Source organism: Ahaetulla prasina, chromosome 3 (genome assembly GCF_028640845.1).
Source record: "Ahaetulla prasina isolate Xishuangbanna chromosome 3, ASM2864084v1, whole genome shotgun sequence".
NCBI lineage: Eukaryota > Metazoa > Chordata > Lepidosauria > Squamata > Colubridae > Ahaetulla > Ahaetulla prasina.
This window is the reverse complement of record NC_080541.1, coordinates 210,381,375-210,406,918: the sequence shown is the minus strand read 5'-3', so window position 1 is coordinate 210,406,918 and position 25,544 is coordinate 210,381,375. Positions and strand designations below refer to the sequence as shown.

The 25,544-nt window shown below is 39.3% G+C and overlaps 2 protein-coding genes across 3 annotated transcripts in view; both read right to left on the bottom strand.

The window, feature by feature from the left end:
• Positions 1 to 8,108, bottom strand: part of RTF2 (replication termination factor 2) — a 68,272-nt gene extending 60,164 nt beyond the window's left edge. The window contains exons 1-4 of the mRNA XM_058176910.1: positions 7,954 to 8,108; positions 6,346 to 6,440; positions 6,152 to 6,245; positions 5,356 to 5,495 (exon numbers count right to left, since the gene is read on the bottom strand). Of these exons, the coding sequence (XP_058032893.1) occupies positions 5,356 to 5,495; positions 6,152 to 6,245; positions 6,346 to 6,440; positions 7,954 to 8,022 (398 nt within the window). The 5' untranslated portion in view covers positions 8,023 to 8,108. The remainder of the gene's footprint in view (positions 1 to 5,355; positions 5,496 to 6,151; positions 6,246 to 6,345; positions 6,441 to 7,953) is intronic.
• Positions 8,109 to 11,075: 2,967 nt separating this feature from the next.
• CASS4 (Cas scaffold protein family member 4) overlaps positions 11,076 to 25,544 on the bottom strand; it is a 67,159-nt gene continuing 52,690 nt past the window's right edge. For both annotated transcript variants that reach the window (XM_058178524.1, XM_058178525.1), the window contains exons 4-7: positions 23,377 to 23,526; positions 18,757 to 20,079; positions 16,456 to 16,524; positions 11,076 to 12,241 (exon numbers count right to left, since the gene is read on the bottom strand). In XM_058178524.1, the coding sequence (XP_058034507.1) occupies positions 11,828 to 12,241; positions 16,456 to 16,524; positions 18,757 to 20,079; positions 23,377 to 23,526 (1,956 nt within the window). In that variant the 3' untranslated portion in view covers positions 11,076 to 11,827. The remainder of the gene's footprint in view (positions 12,242 to 16,455; positions 16,525 to 18,756; positions 20,080 to 23,376; positions 23,527 to 25,544) is intronic.

Here is a 25,544-nt window from a genome sequence, read left to right as displayed (position 1 = left end):
GAAATCAGGTAAGATGTCAAGAGTAGCCCTGAATTGCTCCACGCGCTCTAAAATAATAAGACCTCCCCGAAAATAAGGCTAAGTGCTTATTTTGGGGTTCAAAAAAATATAAGACAGGAAAACACGGTAGATCCAGACATTTCAGATCTAAGCCTGTAAATCATTCTTGGATAAGCTTCGCAAACATTCATCAGTAAGATTGATTTCTCCGATAATGTAAAGGTAAGAATTTTGGTAATTAATGAATATGTATTTGCAACAAAGTCCTACTGAATACATTGAGAGCTAATTGTACAACAAGTTCCAAGGCTGCTGTAAACAATCCACTGTAAATACTAATGACTGTATAATCATATGTTATGTTTGGCTTACTGTGAAGGAAAAGGTGGGGTTAACAAGGATCTGAATGAAATAAGGAAGAGTCAAGCACGACACATTTTCCAGGACCTAACAGTAAAACCAGTGAGAATAGTACTCACTGCTGCATATATTTATTTCTTTAAAAAGTGTATTCAGAAGAAATTGGGAATCTGGCAGTTTCTTATGTTTGTGAGAACAGAAAGATGCAAGAAGCAGGGGAAAAAGTAAGACCACCTTCAATGTGTATTTTCTGTCTTGTTTGGAGTTTCTATTTTGTATCTACATTACTCTTTTTCATTTTAACACACAATTGTATAGTTAGGGACTATAATTATAGTTCATAATTTATACTATTGATAATAAATTATCTGCATCTGCCTTGAAGCCATTTGATGTTACATTACAGGGTGTTGTTGTTTTTTTAAAAAAACTATGCTCCAGGGAGTTCATAAGAGACTAAGGACAAAGGGTGAATAGAAGAAGAATTCACTCAAGTACAGCCAATTTTGCTCCTTCACTAATTCCAGAATTCTTTTTTTAATATAAATTCTTAATTAAAAAAATAATCCAATAAGAACTTGAAACCCCATCACAGGGTATTGCAAACATGGTCTTCATTCCTGTGACATACTGAGTAATAAATCTGCCTGAGTAAATATGCTTGTATGTGGGTTTCAGGCTAGCCCATGTGCTGCTTCTCCAACCCTCAAACCATAGCATAAATAATTCTAACTTGCTCAGAACTATTTTTAAAAAATCACATGCTAAATAAAAACATGAAGTTTTTAGTCAAATCTAGTCAAATCTAGTTTAAGCTGCAACTTCAATCACATTGGCTAGGAAACATATAAAAACATTTTAGACTAAATATTTAGCTGAGTTCTGTCTGTATATGGATGTTTTTTAAAAAAGAACTTTTCCTTCATTTGCTTAAGAATATGGATTTACCTAACTCAATGTCATCAAAGGTTTCTTAGCCAAGGAATCTTATACAGCAGGAATGGGAAAAATTTCAGATGCCAAAAGCATCACAACGGAGCAAATACTGTAATATAATTGGACTTTTTAGCATTCATGAAGACTTGTCAGATTTCAACAACCTGCTGGTTGGCCTGAAGTCCCAATGGGGGAGATCTACTCTGGAGGTGGCGCTAGATAAACAACAAATTCCACCTACCCCTACCCCCCCCCCGCTCCCCACTCACCCATCTTTTTATTAGTCATATTAATATATTGCTACCAACCTGCCTTCCATTGAGGACCTGTATACTGCACGAGTCAAAAAGAGGGCTGTGAAAATATTTACAGACCCTTCACGTCCTGGATATAAACTGTTTCAACTCCTACCCTCAAAACAACACTGTAGAGCAATGCATATCAGAACAACAAGAACAGTTTTTTCCCGAATGCCATCACTCTGCTAAACAAATAATTCCCTCAACACTGTCAAACTAGTTACTAAGTCTGCAGTACTATTAATCTTCTCATCATTCCCATCACCCATCTCCTTCCACTTATGACTGTATGACTGTAGCTTTGTTGCTTGTATCCTTACGATTTATATTGATATTGTTTCCCGATTGCTTATTTGTACCCTATGACTATCATTAAATGTTGTACCTTATGATTCTTGATGAACGTATCTTTTCTTTTATGTACATTGAGAGCATATGCACCAAGACAAATTCCTTCTGTGTCCAATCACACTTGGCCAATTAAAAATTCTATTCTATTCTATTCTATTCTATTCTATTCTATTCTATTCTATTCTATTCTATTCTATTCCTTTGTTGTCTTTTTCTTTAATTTAGTGTTCTATTATTTTACTTTCACTTTGCTTAACCTTCCTTTTTATGTTCTTGTTTGTAATTGTTGTAAGCCACCTAGAATAACCCCATGGTGAGATAGGTGGCAAATAAATTTATTTATTTATTTATTTATTATTTATTTTGTCACAACAGGATATACAAGCATAAGCATGAAATACATAATATACAAGCATATATATATAAGCATAAGCATGCAATAACTATATTAATTGGATATAATGAATACATAATATAATTTAATAAGACAAAGAACAAGAAAGCAAAGTTAGTACCAATCATGCTTAGGCCTCTTGGGTGCAGTCTCAAAACAACTGGTGCACCACTTGAACACCATCAGCATTGACAAATCTATCAATTGCAAATGGAACAGCTTACATCCTACAATGGTATCTGTAATATCATCAAACATCCACTTCTGTCTATCCCAGGTCTTTGGGAAGGACTCAACAGGTGGATAAAAAGGCCAAGTCAAGTCTGAACATCTGGTTGACAGTGTGATGAACCATAGTGATCTCACCCCCAAAACCTCACATGTGAACTGTCTCATATATGAACATCTAAATCTCTTGTGATATAAAGAAGATATGTGCAAGATATTATGAATGACAATGTTGAGAATATATAATGGTTTATTGCAGGCACCACAGTTCAGTTGCATAAATATGTCAACAGATGGTGATGGCTGAGAAGGATTGGACCCATTGGGCTATTAAGCTGTAAGGACTTTGTCAGCAGTAATGGTGAAAGCTTGAACATGCAGAGCCTTCAGAATTTTATTCATGTATTTATTAACCAAATTTGTACAGCTGTCCACCTCACCAAAAACAACTCTGGGGGGTACACAACAATTGCATAAAAATAACAAATATTAAAACAATAGATATTAAAGGAATATAAAAATCTTTAAAAATAAAAAGATAAAAATTTATCTCATAAAGAGATAAATAGTATAAAAAACAAATATACAAACCCCTATATAAAGAGAGGATGAAAATTGCCATCTCAGTAATGGGGTCATCTAAGCATATCTCTCATTTCTTGTTCCATAAGGTGGGCACAACAGAGAAGGCACATCCCCTGGGACCAGGGGTGGGATTCAGTCGGTTCGGGCAAACCGGTAGTTCCTATAATCAGCTGGCCCTGCCCCCGCCCTATCTTGTACTATATTTCTTTCTTTTTGGCTCAGCTGATTCACACGGCACAGTTGATTTCCACACCTCCGCTGTTCTATTTACCAGGGCTGCCTTAGAAGGTAAGCAGCTGCTTCAAATTGCTATATTTTGAATATTGTGCGCAAGCGTATTAGGCACACCCACCAAGCCGGTTGTTAAACCGGTTGCATCCCACCACTGCCTGGGACCCACCAAATGGAGGCCCCTACTGATCGTACACACAGCATGTCTCTTCTGCCAGATCTAACGGGGCAGGTTGAAATAACTGGAGAGGTGCAGTCCCTCACACACCTGGTCCCATGCCATGAAGGACTTTAAAAGTCAAAAACAGCACCTTGAGTGAGACCTGAAAGCAAACTGGCAACCAACTTAGCTCATGGAGCAGAGGTGTAATGTGCTCTATGTGTTCATGCTGCTGCATTTTGTACTAGTTGAAGCCTTGGGTTAGTCTCCAAGGGCAAACCCCATGTAGTGTATGTAGTCCAATCTGGAGGTGACTAAGGCGTGATTGATTGTAAACAGAATCTGCCGATCCAGGAATGGCACACAAGAAGGAGCTGTACAAAGGACTTCCTAGCCATGACTGTCACCTGCTTATCAAGCTGGAGTCGAACAGAGTAGTTAAGGAAAAGCATTGTGAGGAGTAGGCCTCCAGGTGCTTCTGATAACATTTAAAATGGACCAGGAACCAGAAACCTTGGTATGTTTGAGACAGATATGACTGTCTCATATAGTGTGAGATCCGTTATTTGGTGGCATCAAATGTTGTCGAGTGGTAGTATGTTTGCCTGGATCAGCTGCTAGGACCTGGGGTAATGGTGAAGCAAATGCTTCACTGGGAGTGATGACAGCAGCTGTTACTTACTGCTTGGTGATGACAACAATCAAGATACACTGGCCTTGGTGTTCCAAATAAAGAGTGACTGGATGTTGCTAAGCAGCAGCAGTAAGTAGGAGCAGACAGTATCTGAGTATCTGAGAACGGGCCTGAATGCTGTGCCTGCAATGGAATCCATGAACCTGGGCAACAATTGCAGTATCTTGCCTCTCTCATATTTTATGAAGACTGCAAGCAAGCGAACAAATGGCTATTTAGTGTAATCACTGACAGTGTTTTTTGTTGTGTACATTAGAGGAATCTCTACCTGACAAAATTAGAACGTTCAATCATAGTTAGAAAATATCATGGTGGATGTTTTCTGGATTGGAACAGAGATGGAGGGAGGCAATTGTGTGCCCCCTCAAATCATCCAACTGCGTAAGCAGTGATGGCGAACCTTTTCGGCACCAAGTGCCCAAACCGAAACGCGCATGGATGCGTGTGCATGTGCTGAAGTGCTGGAAACCCGAAGAACAGCTGGCCAGCGCACACATGTTTTTTAGTCTTTTTTTTTTGTTGTTGCATTTTTTAGGTGGCTTTCTGGTGTTCATGAAGACCAGATGGTGCGCTGGAAACCAGAAAAGCAGCTTGCGATGGCACGCATGCCCACAGAGAGGGCTCTGCGTGCCACCTGTGGTACACGTGCCATAGGTTTGCCATCACGGATGTAGAGTGTACTTGGTGCCTCTCTTGAGTTTGATTGTTTGTTTCTCTCTACCTTTTAGTCACGATTCCATGCATCATTCAAATAAATCTTACCAAAGATTTGTACATAAGCAATGCCATATTAATGCCAGTTTTATTCTTTATTTTTCTGAATGATATCTGACATAGAATATGGTTTTTCACGGGGATATTATTTTCACTGAGCTATTTGTTACTACCTCATCAAACACTTGGAGTCACACGTAATTATAATTTTTTGCACTGTACATTGTACATCTACTGAACAGTTTTTATAATGTTAGCATTCAATAATGTTTTACATCTTCTATTTTCATAGTTTGGAAAGATTATGGAACAGAACAAGCAATCTTTTTATGAAAAAGGCCATACTTTAAAAAAAGACAGCAAAGCATGTTATTTATAACCTGATTAAATTGGAAACACTTACCGATGCCTTCCATTCATTTCCAATCCAACCACAGGGCAAATAAAACGTGCACTTTGGATGTCAGCGTATTTATCGCCTTTTGTATTACCCTTGTCACCAGTCCAAGCCGGATTGTCTGAGAGATTCAATTCTATGACATTCTGCAAGAAATAAACCATGTTATGTAACTTGACACTATGATAAAGGAAGTATCACCTAAATTGGAAGACAACAGTAGTGTATGAAAAATACGAATATTCTAGAAGGAAATATATTTGGTCATAGGGTGTAGATGCAAGCAGGCAGTTTCTGATGATAAAAGCATTTTTCTCGAATTAGGTTAAACAACACCAATGGACCTTTATAAGTTTAAAAGCATGAGGGAAGGACAAAATCTTCCTTCTTTATAGAAATAATTGTGACAGTGTTTAGGCATAAAAAGTGAAAAGGAGGCAGTATAAGTAAAAAGCAGCAGTCTAACAGCATATATTTATGTCACAGAAGCAAAAAAGAAATATGTTGGTGTTTGGTTTTGAAAAATGCATTTCACGTGTTCCCAATTTTTTTTAAACATACTATTTAAATTTACTGACAAATAAATAAATTGATCAGTAAATTTAAATTTAACACAAAATAGTCAGGTTGCCCTGATAGACTGGTCTCACTGAAAAAAACACTTCATACCGCATAAGTGAGATGCTTCAAAGTTTCATTAATATCAAGGAAGTTTATGTCAAAAAAATAAAGATAAATTTTGTGACTCTCCGTTTAACTTGTGTACTATAATCATTAACACGTATTTGAAATGTTAACATACCTTAATACTCTTGATATGGGATGCAGCTTCCACAAGGACTTTATCAGAAGATTTATCCAGCAAAAATTCAATGACTGCATCTTTGTTGTAAAGCCTATAGCAGAAAATATATAGTGAAAAATAGGCTTTCTCATTCAAATTTATTCAAAGCATGTGACACTTTGTCTGAAAAAGAATTTAAAGTGTAATCTTACCTGCCAAGTTCACAAGCTGCTATAGGTCTGCTTAATTTTTCTTGACTTAGAGTGCAATAGTACCATTGGGCTACTAATTCTGCATTTTTGTCAACCTGGGGAATATAATAAATTATATACAATTTTAGAAAAAGAATTTAATAATATTTAAATTCAATATCTTTTACTTACTTTGCATGCAATGTTTTTACCCATTTGAATTTGCATAGATGTCCTATACATGGAAAAATTACAGTTGGTCAACTAAGGTACATATATTCTCCTCTATTGGAAGTCTAAGTAACACAAACTAAATATTACTGCATGCCATGATCTATGTATATGTAATATTTTCTTAGGCAGTCCAAAACTATTCTGGCATTTTTTAAGTTGCTGTTTCACAACATACTAGTTATTTTCAGGACACTACATTTCTACTTTATAGGTGTAAGATGATTTGTTTTAATTTTATTACAAAATGTTTATAACTCCCTATTCCTTGTGACCCTGGGCAGGACCCAGATAAAAACATAGAGAGCAATAATACTGTAATAAAAGCAAAACAAAAAATGACACAAACCAAGCAACAACCAGCAAACCCCTCTATCCAGAAAGGGACTTCAATCACCCTCACCAAAATGAAGTAACCACAGAAGCATGTGCCCACAACATAATGTTTTTCTATGTCTTTATTTCACCATGCTTATTCACTACTCGAGTCAAAACTGAGTCTAGCTGTTGACACAATGACAAGTATGTGCCCATCTGGATATTTCTAATGTTGAAGAGCAAGTTATAATCCCACATTTTGAGTTGTGGAAAAGCCTTACGCCATTTCAACGCTTACTTTGACATGGCCTTTTTCTAATCTTGCGGCCAAGCTCCCCGAATGTTTCAAACTATGTGGAGGAAAGCAAGCAACTTTGGGAATGGTATGTATATCTAAAATCAATCACGTAAAAACAAACACAGTACAATAATCTGACCATGGTGGAATATGCTCTCCTGACAGCCTGAGGGCAGCAAATCCCACCCACGCAACCCCATTAAAAAGAACCACTTGCTGTTTTAATCAAACCGATTCCCAGCTGCCTCTTTACTCCTGGAATTACGTCTCCCTAAGCAGGTTAACGTTATGAAATTCAATGAAACTCCTGTCTGCTGTACAGGTAGTCCTTGACTTACAACCACAACGGAGTCCTGTTCGGTGAGAAATTTGGTAAGGGAGTTTTGCCCCATTTTACGACTTTTCTTGTCATAGTCGTTAAGCAAAATCACCGCAGTTGATAAGTTAGTAACCCAGTTTTTATCTAAGCCTTCCCACTGACTTTCCTTGTGAGGCCACCAAAGGGGATCACGTGACCATGGGACACAGCAACCGTCATAAATCTGAGTCGGTAGCCAAGCACCTGAATTTTGATCACATGATCATGGGGCAAGCTGCAAAGGTCATAACGGTGACAAACGGTCATAAGTCACATTTGTCACCGCCGCTGAACGGTCGAGGTCTACCTGTACTTGCAACAAGGACCAAAAACTCAGGTAGTGGATCTATCTGGGCCACCATTTCTCTGTTCTACAACGGAATACGCCACCAGCCTGAGCTCCCCTTTCTGAACCCGGCCTCACCTTCTCCACCTTACGAGGGCCCTTCACCAGCTCGTGCCGTTTCGGGATGGTTCCTCCATCGCAACCCATTTCGTCTCCAACTGCCTTTCTGGAAGTTCCGGGTTGCCAGGCGGAAAAACTTTTCCGGTCAGGTGATCCGAGCTCTTCCGGCGCAGGCCGGCGAAATAGGGGGCAAGGCGTGATGACGTTTACAGTTATATCACTCGGGTAACCTAGCAACGAATCCGCTTTCCCAAGACGGAAGTGTCTCCTTAGGGCGGTATTCGCACTGCAGCACGGGTCTCCAAAATGTCAACTTTAAGACTTGTGGACTTCAAATCCCAGAATTCCTCATCTAGCTTTGCTGGCTGAGGAATTCTGGGAGTTGAAGTCCACAAGTCTTAAAGTTGCCAAGTTTGGAGACCCCTGCACTGCCGGCTGACACACGAATTAGGCAACCGCACGTTCCTTCTAGGGCGGCGTTTCTCAACCTTGGCCACTGGAAGAGGTGTGAACTTCGGCTTCAAGCCTGGCTGCGGAATTCTGGGAGTTGAAGTCCCAACCAGTGCCAAGGTTGAGAAACGCCGCCCTATTGCCCTGCGCTCGCTCAGCCGATAGGTGGAATTCAGGAATCAGCATTTCGTGCGAATTCACTAATCTAGGTTTTGTGGCTGAGTCAGTAGGGGGGTAGGCAGATTTGACCTAATAAGAGAGTTGGAAGGGACCTTGAAGGTCATCTAATCCAACACCCCACCCCCATCCCACTCAAGCAGGAAACCCTACACCTTTTCTGACAAATAGCTGTCCAATTTCTTCTTTAAAATCTCCAGTGTTGGTGCACCTCTAACTTCTGAAGGCAAATTGTCCCACTGATTAATTGTTCTAATTGTCATGAGGTTTATCCTTATTTCTAGGTTATTTCTCTACTTCATTAGCTTCCATCCATTTTTTCTTGTTCTGCCTTCAGGTGAGCCTGAAGTGGGATTTGCAGTGGAGGAATAAAATAAGGAGGATCTGCTGGTAAGATGGGAATTGCTTGGTGAATTTAAACTTCTGTGCACATTTCTATGATCTATAAAGTCAAACTTCACAAATAACAATATATTTGATTTCTGATGCTCAGGGTTTGGAGTTCTTGGTGCTGAGTTTGGTTGTTTCCTTTAAGATGTTTTATTCCCCATCTAGGTAACATCATCAGTGCCAGTGAGGGTGGGGTTTATCTCTGTTCATATAGCAATAGCACTTGGACGTATACCTAGTTTCCCCTGCCAATGTTGGTGGGAACATGTTTCTTGATATCCCAATCAAGAAACTGCCAATCAAGAAACTGCCAAAAAGCCATCAGTAAACAGCCCAACCAAAGAATCTCTAAGGCTACCCACACAGACAGGCAAGTCACCATATAAACTGACAACAAACAGCACTTCTTATTAGCACTGTGTGATGTTACCTAGTTAGGGTAATGAAATGTCTGCAAGAAAACAAGCAATCTCAGAGAGCACCAAGGACCCCGCCTTTCACCCCGAGCTACAAATATTCTCCTTTATTAGTTTTCTTTTTAATAGTTCCTTGATTAGGATATTAGATGATTCATTGTTTGTGTGATGTTGATCCTTGCTTATCTGAATATGGGAATTCATATTCCCATATTCTTTTTGACTCTTTTTTATTCTGTTTTTTTTTTAATTTACTCTTTTGCATAGAGTGTAAATGTGGCTTATCTCTATTGAGACTAGTTTGTCTACATGCCAAGCTTTCTAGAATTCCCTGGCATTTTTGGATTGAACTTGGTCTAAGATGGTAGTAGCCCAGTTGAAACTCTGATTTGTTCTATTTGTTGTGAGATGAGTTTTCATTATGAAAGGAAACAACCAAGTTTAGAGAGCACTACGAACTTCATAGTTCAACCTCAGATACATATTAAATATCACTTAGTCTAATAAGCTTGAAACGATTTTATGTTCACTGTAGTGAACAAATTCTTTTAACATCAGCACATGATATTTTCTGACAAAGCTTTTAAAAAATATTGAACTTTTTTCATTAATAGCAGAGTAAACTATTGTTTTCTATTGAAGATGGAAGGAGTAGTGGCAAATGGGTTACAAAGGAGTAATAGCTTTTCCTCTTCCTTGTAAAATGTAGTGAATTAGAAAAGACTGTTGTTGCACAACAAAAGATGCATCTTCAATACTCTGTATTTATATTTATGCAATGTATTTGCATAAGGGCAGGTAATGACTTAATGAACACAGTCATATAACGTAGTAAGTTCAGTTAGTATTAACCTTAGTAACATATCTTGTATGTTAGTGTGTTCAGCATAGGCCATTTTGTTTGTGGTTCAGTGTAGTTATGTAAAGCCAGAAAGTAGATTAATTCAGTAACTTGATAAAATAACATTTAGAAAATCTTTCAAAATGTTTTGTAAAATCCTGCCTTTTGCCCTAAAGAGAACAATACTGTTGCTGTGTATACATGCTGGGGGACGGCTGAACATCATTTTATGAACTTCTGCTTACTCCTCATCACTATAAGAGCGAACTAAGCTTTTCTCAAGGACTTCCTCTTGTCAAGTTCATTGGGCTTTTAATAATGGTCTTCAAATCCAAAATTCAACAATATCTACCTTTTTTATGTTGAATGTCCTAAAAGCAAGAGACTAACAGTTATTTTGCAAACATTTACATTGATTTTTACCTATTGTAGAACAAGTAAGTCCTTCTTGGGCTAAGCAACCTTACTTGCACAAGGAAAGATTAATTGTACCTAGTACCTTCTTTTTATATACATACATATATTCATACACATACATACATATGTGCATACACACACACACACACACACACACACACACACACATTAGGCAGTCCCTTGGAGGTTGTAAGGGTCTGGAAGATTCCCTTTTATTTGTTGTCTGTTACTTTTCTGTTTTTAAAATCTCTCATTGTGATGATGTCTTTGCTCCTGTTTGCAAATAGTGCTCCTGTTTGAACTGTAAGTAAGATGCATGTTGTTGATATGAAGATAGTGTAATTCTTTAAAACGAGCAATTGTCTCAAGAAGGAAATAAGAAGAGAAATTAAGATAAATGACAGACCCGAGACCAATTAGTAATCACAAGACTGTTGAATAATTTCTATTCTTTACCATGCATTTTGCTGCATAAATAATTCATACTATATACCATTACACCTGAAACCATGGTTAATCACAGTAGCATTTGCACCATCTTAAAGGGTCCACCAGAGTTTGTCCCACCAAGTGAATGGTTGCAACAGTGGCTAACAGCCTGAGCACACTATTGCAACAGTTTATAACAAGCCCTCTAAATAGCCCTAATCTTGTCATATCAATTTACTGTCAGGTTTTTATTAAATGTATATATTCTCACCCCATACCTCTATGGGGGTAGAATGCTACAGTACAGTTACCTTCAAGCAAACAGACACACATGCTTTGTAATAATAAAAAACCTAACATGTCTAAAAATTCGACACAGTTTTTGTGAACACGCATAGAGTCTTAATTAAAAATTATGCCTCAACAGAACACACAATTTAAATGCAGTTGTATAAAATGAACCTTGATCCCAAGCTACCTATGTTCAAGACTGATGTCTGTACGGATGATGAAGATAAATGTCAAGTTGATACAAAGAGAAGCTTCTGCTCAGAAAATCTTTATATCCGGATTCTTGACAATGGGGAGAATTTAATCATGCTTAAACATTGAGAGAAGACACTCTTGCAGGCCTCTCGCTCAGCATTGGCTAGAGTTGTATTAAGAGACACAGAGAGGGGAGTCGACATACATTCCCACCCCCACATGGATGTACTTTATCCCGTCCAAGCAGCACATCTAAATTTGCCATTTGAACTGTTCCGGTACTCCTTCATTCCATCGTATCTCGAAATTGCTGTGTGAATTGAGATAATTCATCGGCTTGATCCTGAAGGTCTTTAACTGCCACAGGACTTGGATATTTCATTGCGGCATTTTTGGTTGCAATTGCCAGGCTTTTTAGCAAGCCACAAAATGTGCTGCTGCCACGCAAGACATCATTTCGGTTGGTCTTTTCCAGGGCTTCCTGGCACAAGGTGTCCACCAACTTTTGGCCTATCATAATGATCAGCTTGCTCTTGGCGATGAAGATTTCAGGAGTCTGATTATCACTAAGAGTTTTGTGGAAAACACCAATGGCTTTCTGGACAGCTCCAAAATACAGTCTGGAGAGGCTGGAGAGTATCAATCTGTTATCTGAATCTTGTTTGCTGAGAGTCCTTCCTTTCATTATAGGTGGAGAATTCTAGAGAGAGAATGAAAAGAAAAACATTGAGAATTCCTACTATAAATGTTGTGTAGCTTGTCCTGGAAATCCTATCAGTGGTTGTGCTGGCTGTAGGGAGATCTTTTACTCTAGTACAGGGCAGCGGTGAGTTTCAGCAGGTTCTGACCAGTTCTGGAGAACCGGTAGCGGAAATTTTGAGTAGTTCGGAAAACTGGTAGTAAAAATTCTGACTGGCCCCATCCCCATCTATTCTCTGCCTCCCAAGTCCCAGCTGATCAGGAGGAAATGGGGATTTTTGCAGTAACCTTCCCCTGGAGTGGGGTGGAAATGGAGATTTTACAGTATTATTCCCCTGCCAGACCCACCAAGCCATGCCACACCCACCAAGCCACACCCACAGAACCAGTAGTAAAAAATTTTGAAACCCACCACTGGTTCAGGGGTGTGAAACTCAATTTCACTGATGGTCACATCAGGGTTGTGTTTAACTTTGGAGGGGCCGGGGGTGGGTGGGGCAAAAAACGAGCTTTGTTTTTTGGCTGTGACAGCCTCCTGCAATTCTCTGCCAGTGAAAACTGTGCCTGGGATGGCCAAACAGCCCTTGCGAGCTCCATTTTTGCTGGCAGAGGCACAGTAGACCAGTCTTTCGCTGTTTCCAGGGCAGCCCCACTGGCCATATCTAACTACCCCACAGGCCAGATCCGGCCCCCGGGCCTTGAGTTTGATACCCCTGCTCTAGTATAAGGCCATCAAGATGAGAAAGGCTGTTTAAAATGCTTCCTCTTGTCAGAAATATAAAGTACATGGAAATATTGAAATTAAGAAGATAGAAAAATGTTTTGGCTCTTGGGTGAAGGTATTTGCTTATGAATAGAGATATCTAGATATTTGTGTTTCAATAAGCTCTTTATCTCTTAAATGCTGACATCTGCTGTGGGCTATTAAGGAAAGTGGGGGATGCCTCTAAAAAAACATGTTTCTCCATTTCTCCCTTTGGGAAATATAATCTGCCTTTTTTTTAAGTATTCCTCAAAATATTTCATTCTTCTAGTGGGGTGTTTGTGTGGCTTCCCCTACTTCTTAAGTTTTTATTAAATCTCTGTTGATAGAACATAGAAGCTTCCGCACACATAATGTGCGTTTTAACATTAAGATTATTTCTCCAGTCTTTCCTTAAACCATTTAAAGCACATCTGATTGATTTCCTGCAGACCTCAGAATGCTGAGATTATTTTTTTAAATTTTTTAAAAATATTTTATTATGACACAATATGACAAACACATAACATACAACATATAAATATATCCTCTTTTTAACCAATGATTCTTGGTGGTCTTCTTTCCGTTTTCTACCTTTCCCCCCCATCTCTCTCTTACTGTTTTATTTTCTTCATTGTCCCTTTATTTTTTTGGTTACACTGTATTTTCTAACACTAATAGTCTTACTTTTATACATTTCTATATATTTGTTATATACATATTTTACATTTTTAGATTCTCCCCTGTATATATTGTACTGTTGTGACCCAGGCCCAAGTAGGTAGTAATAAACTCAGTCCGTGAAAAAACAAACTTTATTCGAACAGCTGGGAATTACTTCATTCCCAGCATCGTTCAACTCAAAGTAAAACAAATGCCTCCCAACACAAATTCCTCAGTTATCTCGCAAACCTTGGTCCAATTAGGCAAACTGCCAAAGGCCCTTCCTGGCAAACGTCCAGAAGCCACAAAAACAAAGACGTAGACAAAGCAGAAGACGCAGCTACAACATTGTTTTCTGGCAAAGGCCAAATGCTGGTGCTGGTCTGCTTTAAGCCTTATGGGAGGGGCCAATCATCTCTTGGCCTTACTCCCGAGTTGTCCTCTCTGCTTGAGCTGCTCTTGCCTTTTGGCAGCTCTTCTCCTGTTCCTCTGCCTCATTACTATCAGTCTCTGGAGGCTCTGGAGTCCGCACCTCACTTCCCGATGGCCCTGGCCTCACCTCAGCCTCATCGCTAGCCGACTCCGTTGCCAGCTCCGCAGGCTGCTGACGGACCACAACATGTTCTTTATTTCTAGTCTAAAGCCATTCATATCATTTGTTCCAAATTATGTAATAATCTGTCTCTTCTTTTTTAAAAATTTCTTTTGTTAATTTGTCCATCTCAGCAGAATGCTGAGATTATTGAGATGAGAACACAAGGCACTGCAGGTCTCGCAACATCCCAAACTTCCCTCATCTCCTTGCCACCCAAAAAGAAAATGACACCATCCGATAGAACCCTTCAACAGGCATATTTCTCTCACTTGTAATGCACGCTTATCTAATGCTTGCAAAAGTAAATATAAAGCTCTAACTATCTGTAATAGAATGAGGCTATCTGGCTCCCCTGCTTGTGCTTCCTGTAATTACAAAATCCCACGGATGGCTTAATAACATCAGTTTTTTCAGCCAGGGACTTTTCTCACCATCTTTAACTATAACTGGGCTACGTTTGTAATGATCTGTTCCCAGCCTGATAAGGATTCAAGAGATGGCTGGGAAAGATGCCTGCATGTTCTTCAGTTGTCTGGGAAATGGGCCAGCAGCCCCCTGATACAGGGAAGGTGTGAGTGAAAGAAACGGAAGAAGGCTCTGCACTAGCAAGTTGAAAGAGAAATTTACGTTCTAACATTAAAGCAATCCAGTTGTTGGAATTTCTGTAATGGTATCCCTTTCTCAATAAAACTCAATAAAAAAGAACTTGGTGAAAATCTTATTTTTTAGCTACCAGAAGCCCTGGCTGAAGTTGTTTGTGTGTGTGTGATAACATTCTCCACAACATGTAGACTTTTGAATTGGAATTCCTTGTAAGGGTATTTGTACGCTGGCTCCAATTCAGCTCTTTTGAAGCAATCTCCCCTATTCAGTCTCCCATGCCACTTTCAAAGGAAGAGGAAAGAACTGGAAAGCATGATTGATCTTGCAAATAGAAAGGGAGAAACAGAGAAAACTCTGGCAAATTTTGCTCGGATATGTCCAAGTTTTTCCATTAAAATCTACTGGCACTCAGGAATTCCAAAGAGGGATAGAGCAGGGGTGAAATGCTCCTGGTTCGGACTGGTTCAGCCGAACTGGTAGTGATGGCGGCCAGTGGTTTGGAGAACCGGTAGCGATGGCGGTGCGAGGCTCCACCCACCCACCCAGTCGTTACTTCAAAAGAGCAACCTGTTTTTTACCCTCCGTGCATGCGCAGGGGGTCCACGTGCTCACATGATGCATGCACACAAGCAAAGCAAGCATGTGCACACGGCATGTGCATTTCCGAACCGGTTGAGAAGGTAAGTAGATTTCACCCCTGGGATAGAAGTGAAAATGTCCCCCACTATGGATCACTTACAAGGTTCGTAGAGCCTCACCTACAGGCTAGCAGTATTTTGCAATTAGGGTTACACCCCAGCTGAGTGAAAAGAAGCTGGTTCAGTTGCTAAATTCAACCAGTAATGTAGAATCAGAGATCCAGTGTTGCTTTGGGACTGATACTGACTACTCTCCTAAGTATGACATTTCAGTATAGGTGGCTAAAATTCTGACTCGGCCGTTACTGGCCTTAACCTAGTGAGAATGCTGGTTTGAGGATATGTGACATAGAATCTTTTGTCAGAACACATTGATGTACAATATTGCATTCTATACTATTTTATATTGTATGACTATAACTTGTTGCTGGCAATCCTTATGATTTGTATTGATATATTGACCATCAATTGTGTTGTAAATGTTGTACCTTGATGAACGTATCTTTTCTTTTATGTACACTGAGACCATATGCACCAAGACAAATTCCTTGTGTGTCCAATCACACTTGGCCAATAAAAAAAATTCTATTCTATTTGAAATACAGAAACAACAGCATGACAAATGCTTGGTACACGAAGCAGCTTCTATGTGGTTGAATTCAGATAGTAACCACACTATAGGTTGAATGTATAAAGCAATCAGTCATTGTCCCAGATGACTGTGGTGAATTAAAAAGATTTTCAGTGTTTTTTAGCCACCTTTTCCCAAATCAGCAAGAGCCAAATGACAGGCCATAATCCTGTAAAGTGCCTATTCAGATGTAAGTACCAGTGAGTTCGATGAAAAATTCTTAATACAAATTATGAATACATTGACAGGCAGCTAATATGTTATATTATATATTATATAATATAATATATATAATATATAATATATTAAATACTAATAATTTAAGTGTTACAATATATTTTACCTTTAATTTAAATTCTTCATGCTTCTTTGTCTTGGACGTTGGTGGTGTTTGTTCCACTTGTAATGGGTTCTGCAAAAGGGAAGGCAGCTATAATACTCAAAAAAATTAAAAGTTGGTCATCCTTAAACAGATAAAGATTATGGGTTATATATGATCCAACATTTTGCTTCCAAAACATTGGAAACGCTGCCCATTTCCATTCCCAAGATTGTTCAGGTTAATTCTTAATTACTATGGTTTGTTCTCAAGAATCTCAATAGTTTTTATGGAGAAAAACCTGAAATTTTCTGAGCATCTAAGAATGGCAAAATTCTCTGTCAACCCTAAGAAAATTTATGTTATTTCTTTGCCTGGGTTTCCCAACTACTCAGCTTCATCATCTCCAGATTGGCTTTTCCATTCCCAAAGGGGCCTTGGAACTCTGGCAAAAGAGAAGCTGTCAATGCTATTCTGGGTCCCATTGCAAGTTCTTTTCAGGATGCCTCAAATAGCATAGACAACATTCATCTCAATCACTGATACTAGTGTGTCTCTGAGATTATGTTCCCAGTGGGGTATTTGTGCAACTGTTGGTGGACTTGCGTCGTCTTAAGCCAGGAAATGCTTTAGGAAAGCCAAAATCATCATGTTGAGTTGAATCCATAAACAATCCATGTACTAGTGCAGCTGAAGAAGCACTGGTAAAAATCAGCTGTAAAGCTCAGCTATACAGTAAGTTTTCCTGAACAATTTATTGGTCTTCCAGGCTATCAGTGTGGCCATGCTCTAACTCAGTGGTTCTCAACCTGTAGGTCGGAACCGCATTGGGGGTCGAATGACGATTTGCCAGGGGTCACCTAAGACCATCGGAAATATGGGAAGTATACTTGCGAGTTGAAAAATCGCGCTCCAATGGTTGACTCCACAAGCCAGCTGCAGGCTCTTCAAATCACTAGCCGAATTCGGCTTCAGGCGTGATGGATTAAAAAAGAGAGAAATCTTTGCTCTGATGTCTCCCTCTCAAGCCAGCTGCAATCACTCCCAATCACTAGTCTAATCTGGCTTCAGGCGCGATAAACTTAATAGGGGAGGAGTCTCCGCTTTAATGCCCCCGTCCTCAAGGCAATCGCAAGCAGTTCAGATCGCTAGCCAATACGGCTTCAGGTGCGATAAATTCAAAATGAAAATAATTTTACAGTTGGGGTCGCCACATCGTGGGGAATTGTATTAAAGGGGTCGTCACATTGTGGGGAATTGTATTAAAGGGGTCACAGCACTATAAAGGTTGAGAACCACTGCTCTAACTGAATACTTTCACAGTCTCAGACTACGCAGAAGAGCTGCAGGCAAATAAGCAATCTGTAATTGTCCTAGGCACTCACCCAGCGGTGAAATGTAAAATTTGTTACTACCAGTTCTGTGGGCGTGGCTTGGTGGTGGTTGTGGGTAATGTGACTGGGTGGGCGTGGCCAACTTTTTGGGTTTTTTACTTTTAAAAGCATTTTTTCTACAACCTCTTCGGCCGAAGAGGTTGTATAAAAATGCTTTTAAAAGGTTCCTCTGACGATCCCAGCTGAGTTGCCTGATTGTCAGAGGCTTTTCTTTTCTTTTAGAAGCATTTTTTTTGCCCTTAAAAGAAAAAAAGCCTGTGATGATCAGGCAACTCAGCTGGGATCGTCAGAGGAAGCTTTTAAAAGCATTTTTTCTACAACCTCTTAAGAGCGGCGCGATCTTCAGAGGCTTTTTAAAAAACTTTTAAAAGCATTTTTTTCAGCCAAAGAAAAAATGCTTTTAAAAGTAAAAAAAAAAAAACCTTTGATGATCACATGGCTCAGCTGGGCATGGGAAGGGAGGCAGGGATTTTTGCTATCGGTTCTCCGAATCATCTGCCGCCATCACTACCGGATCGGGAGATCTGGTCTGACCCGGGAGCATTTCACCCCTGACTCAACCAGTTCCCATTATCTATCCCATTGCATTACTCCATCCCTAGCCATTGCAGGTGTGTGGATTCAGTCACATATATCTATATATATTTGAACCTTAAAGTTAATATTGACTCCTGCCAAATGTCTGGACAAGTCCTTGCAGTTTTCTTGGCAAGGTTTTCAGAAGTGGCCTACTATTTCCTCCTCCTGGGGCTCAGAGAAAATGACTGGCCCAAAGTCACCCAGCTGGCTTTGTGCCTAAGGCAGGTCTAGAACCTCAAGGTCTCTCACTTTCAAGTTTAGTGGCCTTAACCTCTACACCAAACTGGGTCTCGACCAGATGTTAATCACTTTAAAATATTGTCATTTGTACAGTAATTCCAACCACACCGACCTGTAGATAAGTAGAGCTGTCTTTGGGGATAGAAAGACTTGTCTCTGTTGAATAGAGATCGTTTTCTTTCGCTTCGTCCAAACTACTTATTAGAACAGAATTATCTTCTCCTTGCTTTTCATGACCAAATTTCTTCATTTTAAGCTCCACGCCAGTGTTAGGATCCTTGCTATTTTTATCTTTGCAGCTCTTTTTGAAAAGTAGCTTCCCATTAGCTATAATAATGGATGAAAACCTCTTAATGTCATCAGGAAGGGTACGAGCCACCATAACAAACTGATCCAGATCATCTGGGTTACTCTGAGGTTTCTTAACAGCTAGAATCTCAAGTGTCCACTTGCATTTGTTTAAAGCATCTCTGGTTCGTACCAGAATCTGAAAGGAATCTGAGAGAACATTCAGCTGTTTTTTAATTCTTGCCTGAAGTTTATTGTCTGATCCCAAAGCTGCATTCCTTTCAATGGTTTGAGCGAATTTCAAAAACTCGCCCAAAGACACCTTTATGTGATCGATTGCTCGGTGGATTTCCTCAATGTTTCCTTCTAAATATTCTGGGTATCGCCACTTACTGCTCACAAAAATCATTAGACTTGCTACGGAACTGGATACGCCATGCTGTAGTTTAGTCAGGGTGTCTATAGCCAACTCAAGCTCCATAGTCGTCTCTTTTATGTGTTCTTCTGAAAACATCGATGAAACTGAAGATGAAAAGGACTCAGTAGAAGAACTTGACAATGTGGATATGGTGCTGGTCCTGCTATTTTCACTTGAAACAGACAATCTATCTTGGTCCACATTGCCTTCTGTGGATGATGGCAAAGGGATGATGTATGTGTTATTATAATTATTTTCTTTCTGTGGTGCCAAAGCAACAGGTGTTCCTTTTGGAATATCATAATGAGTCAATTTATGACTCTCCTTTTCAAACCTGGTAGACAAAACATTGGAAGGAACATCATAGTTGCTGGCTGGACGCTGCACAAATGTATCACGGATGGATGGTACATCATAAAGAGGAAGCTCTGGGCAAGTTAATTTCCTATGTATAGGTGGAATATTATATGATTTTGGATCTATTGGTTTCCCTTTATTATTTATTGGAGATATTTTTGGGGTATTAGAATCGAACCTGCTTGGTGGTATATCATAAAGTGCGTGTTTCTGTGGGGAATGATCCTGAGAAGTTTGTATTAATTTTGCTTTGTCTGGTGCCACAGGTACATCATAGATCCATTCTGATTTCCAAAGATTTGGTAATGTTTTGTAATGCTTTTCTGCAGAATTAGCAATGGGTTTAGTTGACGGTGTTGGGATGACATACACCTGGAGAGGAGAACAAAGATTGATAGATTATTTCTACTCCTTCATTTCTCTTCTTCTCTAATATTTATATTTTATAATACTTATATTTTAAACGTTGCCAAAATACTCTCAGCTTTACATGGGAAAAGACCTGAAAATGCCAAGACCTACATATATATATGTATGTGTGTGTGTGTGTGTACACACACTATATTATATATATAAAATATATATTTTTTTTTCTGAGGTTTTCGCGGGTGTTTGTATGTAGGTCTTTGGTTATTCGGGTTTTCTCCCGCGTAAAATTGGAAGTGTCTTGGCGACGTTTCGATGGTCTCATTAGTCATCTTCAGGCTTCATATATTTTATATATATATATCTATATATATCTATATATATATATATCTTTGGTTATTCGGGTTTTCTCCCGCATAAAATTGGAAGTGTCTTGGCGACGTTCTGACGAAGTCTCATTCGTCATCTTCAGGCTTCAGCTTCGTGCTTCTGGGAGCAATGTGTCACATTGCTCCCAGAAGCAAGCTGAAGCCTGAAGATGATGAATGAGACTTTGTCAAAACGTCGCCAAGACACTTCCAACATATATATATATATATATATATATATATATATATATATATATATATATATATATATATATATATATATATATATATATATATATATATATATATATATAAAATATAGTATATATATATATATAAAACATAGTAGAATGGCACACTAATAATAAAACAACACATAAGAAACATAAAGTACCAAAAGTACAGATAGTCTTCGACTTATGGCTACAATTGAACCCAAAATTTATGTTGGTAAGTGAGACATTTGTTAAGTGAATTTGTCCCATTTTATGACATTTCCTACCCTGGTTGTTAAGTGAATCATTGCACTTGTTAAGTTAGTGACATGGTTGTTAAGGGAATCTGGCTTCCCCATTGACTTTGTCAGAAAGTCCCAAAAGTTGATTATACAACTCTGGGATACTGCAACCGTCAGAAATATGAGTCAGTGCCCAAGTGTCTGAATGTTGATCATGTGCCATGGAGTTAATGCAATGGTCCTAAGTATGAAAAACAGTCAAAAGTCACTTTTTCTCAGTGCCGTTGTAACTTCGAAAAGTCACTAAATGAAGTTGAGGACTACCTGTAATCCTACATTGGAGCAATTAGTAGTAATGTTCTCCCTCTTTGTTCATTGTATGGAGGATCTGCCTGTACCAACCTCTACTTGGCAACTGAGAGCAACACTTTATGGTAGGGGTCTTCAAACTTTGCAAATTAAAAACTTATAGACTTAAACTCCCAGAATTCTTCAGCTAGTCATGATGGCTGCAGAATTTTGGGAGTTGAAGTCCCTAAGTCTTAAAGTTGCCAAGTCTGGAGATCTCTGCTTTATGGGCTTGATGATGTGAACTCAGAGGGGACCTCTGACAGGGTTCCATGTAACACCCCCAACCAATGAAGACTCCAAGGCCAGCAGTTCCTCAAAGTTCCATTTTATTAGAGATGTCATATTGGCACATCTGAGGAAAACCCGAATCTGAAAGCTCCTAGGTTTTCCCCACCCAAAGAAAAGTCCAAATCCCTTCCCCCTGCACCCACATGTCCATCACGTCCAATCAATCCACCGTCCCAACTGGAGATGCCTCCCAGTCACGCCACTCCAGGTGCAGGCTGAACGTCCTTGACTCAGAAAAAGGAATGTTGTTGTGGCTAAATATTTCTACCAACTCCATGCAAACCTCCTACCCAGTTTCCACAGACTAAGTGTGGCAGCCCTGAAGATCCAAGAAAAAAGATGGCCTCCAGGGCTGACACCTCCTGACTACCAAGCTTTCTGTAACATATCCCCTGTGATTCCACTTAAAAGTATGGACAGGATTTTGACCTCTTCCAGGTCTATCCTGCTCACAGAGAACCAATAGGTATCTTTTGCTGTTCCTGGTCAACAGCTGAAGATAGAGAAGTGCCAACCAATCATTGCTGAACTATTCACAAGTAAATGATTCATCTTCTTCACCTCTCAGTTTTGCACCTAAACATACCCATCTTAAAAAGTAGTCATGTTGGATTGTTTCTACATAGCAACATTACTCCACTGTGTTCAGATTGGCCTATTCTGGGTGATGGCTTTTTGTTACTCCAGGATTACAGGATCAGATTACTTGTTCAAGTACTATGATGGCGAACCTATGGCACGCGTGACACGCGGATCCATATTTGAAGGCATGTGAGCATTGCACAAGAGCGTTGCCCAGTGTGCACTGGCCAGATGATTTTTGGGCCTTCCAGGCCACCAGAAGTCGGGAAACAGGCTGTTTCCAGCCTCTGGAGGGTCTCGGGGGTGGTGGTGGGAAAGGCCGTTTTAGCCCTCCCCAAGCTCCTAGAAAGGCTCTGGATCCTGGGGAGAATGAAAAACAGGACTTCTGGTCCCACTGGAAGTTGGGAAATGGGCCATTTCCGGCCCTCCAGAGCAGTGGGAAAGGCCATTTTTGCCCAGACTCCAAGAAAGCCTCTGAACCTGGGGAGGGTGAAAAACGGGCCTACCGGGCCCACTGTGCCATCATGTGCCAAAAGCAGGGGGAGCGCAGGTGGGGTGGGTGCATTGAATTATGGGTGTGGGCATGTGCATGCACGCCCTCCCCCCCCCAGTTCCCCTGCTGACGGCAAAAAGGTTAGCCATCACTGCCTTGGTATCTCCATCAGAAGTATTCCCATCACAAACTTCAATGGATTTTAAGATTTACACTCTTGCTGGAAACAATGTTCCTTGCTGAAGATTTGATCGGGAGGAAAATTGTAGAATGCTAAACACTCAGTTGTGAGTGTTTAGCTTATATGATCAGTACGGAGTTTAGTTAATCGGGTCTGTATCACTTCCTGGAAGAGCCCCAAGTCCAGAGAAAGTCCATATGCCATAATGTGTTTGCTTGTCTTTGAGATGAGAGGAGACTTCAAGTTCTGTTTTGAGCAAAACAGCATTTTTTATTCTTTGTGTTATTGATGTTACACTTCACTTCTACAATCACAGTTGATCCTGTGATTAATGGGCACTAGGAAGCATTTAGACTTCCAAGGCTTGATATAAATCTAAGCTTACACCTGACTTTTGCAGTTCAGATTTTAACTGCTTGCTCCTACTCCAAATCCTACCCCTTCTTAAATTCAAGAGCTGCATTCACTATACAGATCTGAGTTCCCCATAGATGCCACAATATACCTCTTTAACAATTAACAGAGCTTCACATGTTGCTATGATTCAGAACAACATATTTATTTTAAGTATGATCAAACTTACATCTTCCATTGCAGAGTCTTGCCATGGGCAAGATCTTGGTTTTTCAGGGTTTGATGGGATATCATAAAGTTGCTGCACCTTTTCTGGGCACCATTCCATGAAAGGAAATGTTCCAGAGTCCTTTCTAGAAGATGGTGGAGTTGCAAGGTCCTAATGAAAGAGTTCAACATAAAAAAGATCTGTTACCACTAGCCATTCATTTATATATTTCCTTTAGCTCATAAAACAACTTATGCAGAGTTTCTTTGATTTGGCTCTCATTTGCATTCTTAGATGAACGCTGGAATGAGACCATGGATATCTATGACACCTACAATGGTTTTCTCCAGCCTGACCTCTTCTTGATGGGTGAGTTTGCACATCTGTCAATCAGATCCATCCAGAGTTGAAAGCATCAAGTGAGGAATGAAAGATGATCCTTCAGTCACTATGTGGGACTTTTCCAAGCAAGTTAAGTTGGAACAGGATTTAGCAATCAAAGTATGAAGTTGAAGTTCACCATGCAGTAACATAGGACGATTGTGGAGGTCAGAACTCAAGGAAGGGCCAACCATTGTGGCATTATTTTATTTCCATTTCAGTTAACTATATTGCTTTGGGGGGCTTCTGGGTGGCGCCACCTTTCTCGCTGGGTGCTAATTTATGGCACTCCGCATTGAATATGGTAAAAGCCGGATTTAACAACTGATCCCGGCTTCATTTCTCTCTCTGGTTGAAAGAGAGAGACAGAGCAAGGGGGAGGAATTGGGTAGATTCCCCTAGGGGCTTTGTTTTTGTAATACAAAGTCCTGAACGGTCGAATCCCCTTATTTACCCCTCCCCCAACCTCCAGTATTCTCTGCGCTCCTGAAAAAGCAGGAAAAGAGGAAGGTGTCCACTTCTGCTAGCAATTGATTTCTTTTTGTGGATACGAAAAGCAGGCGGAACGAGTGTGAGGAACAATTATTGGTTTGCAAGTATTTTTGATTTTCTGACTTCTACCCTTTAAAAAAAAAAAAAAGGAATTTCCGCCCCCCCTTCAGTTTCGTTTTGGAGAAACTGAAAGCAGAGCGATACATCAAAGGGAGCTTTGCTGTTGAATCGAAACTGAATGGAGATTTTATCTTATTGTGTTTGACTGTGGACTGTTGGATTATATTACGCTGTTTAAGTACTTTACAAGGGGATTCTCAGCAGGAATTTTGTTATGGGGGTTCTTTCAGAAGAATGGATTCGTGACTTTATACAGGACTACACAGAAAGTATGTATTTAATTATTCAAGAATACAATTGATAAAAATGGGGCGTTTTGGATGAGAGTTTGGAGCAAATTAACCAGTGCAATTATTCGGAAAATGGAATGGAGGACATACAAATAAAAGTGGATAAATATGAAGATTTGATCGTGAAGAAACAAGGTGATCTAAAGAAGTTTTCTTTAAATAGTTTGGATGAGCTGCCTGAATTTGTGCTACAGGAGATTGTCCCTCAAATGGAAAAGACTCACAAGCTTAATGTTTCCCAAGAGTTCTCTTTTTGGACTGATGGAATATACGGCAGTAATTTTTGGATTTCTGGACATAAGGAATTACTAGGAAATATTGTGATTGACTTTTAAAAGGAGCAACGAAGGAAAGACAGAGATTAATGCACCAAAAAAAATGGCAAGAGACAAAAGTATTATTCTTGAAACAAGGTTTTTTTAAAATATTAATAGACAAAAATATTAGTGTCCCCGAAAGACAATTTGTGATTATAAGAGACTAGATATTTGGATATACTGGATTTTGATGAGGAAGGACTAAAGTTGAATAGATATTGTAATTAATTAAATAATATTGTAATTTTCTCTATTGAAATTTTATAAATTTTATAATCTATTGTATTGAATTTTAAATAGAATATTCTCGAAAGATCTTATGTAAGAAAGACTTGGGGGGGAAATTATATGGTTATATGGTTATAGAAGCTATAAGGAGATATTCTCTGAACTGGATTGGATTTTTATGCTTTAGCTGGTTTTAAATATTTTAGGATTAATTTGTTCTACTGATTTATATATTTTATTACTGTTTATTGTTAATTTTTTGAAGGATTTGGTTATGTAAGGAGGAAGTCAGAGCTAGAGAGGGAGAATTGGTATAATAGTTTTGGGAAAAATTTTTTTTAGCATATGTTTGTTTTATTTT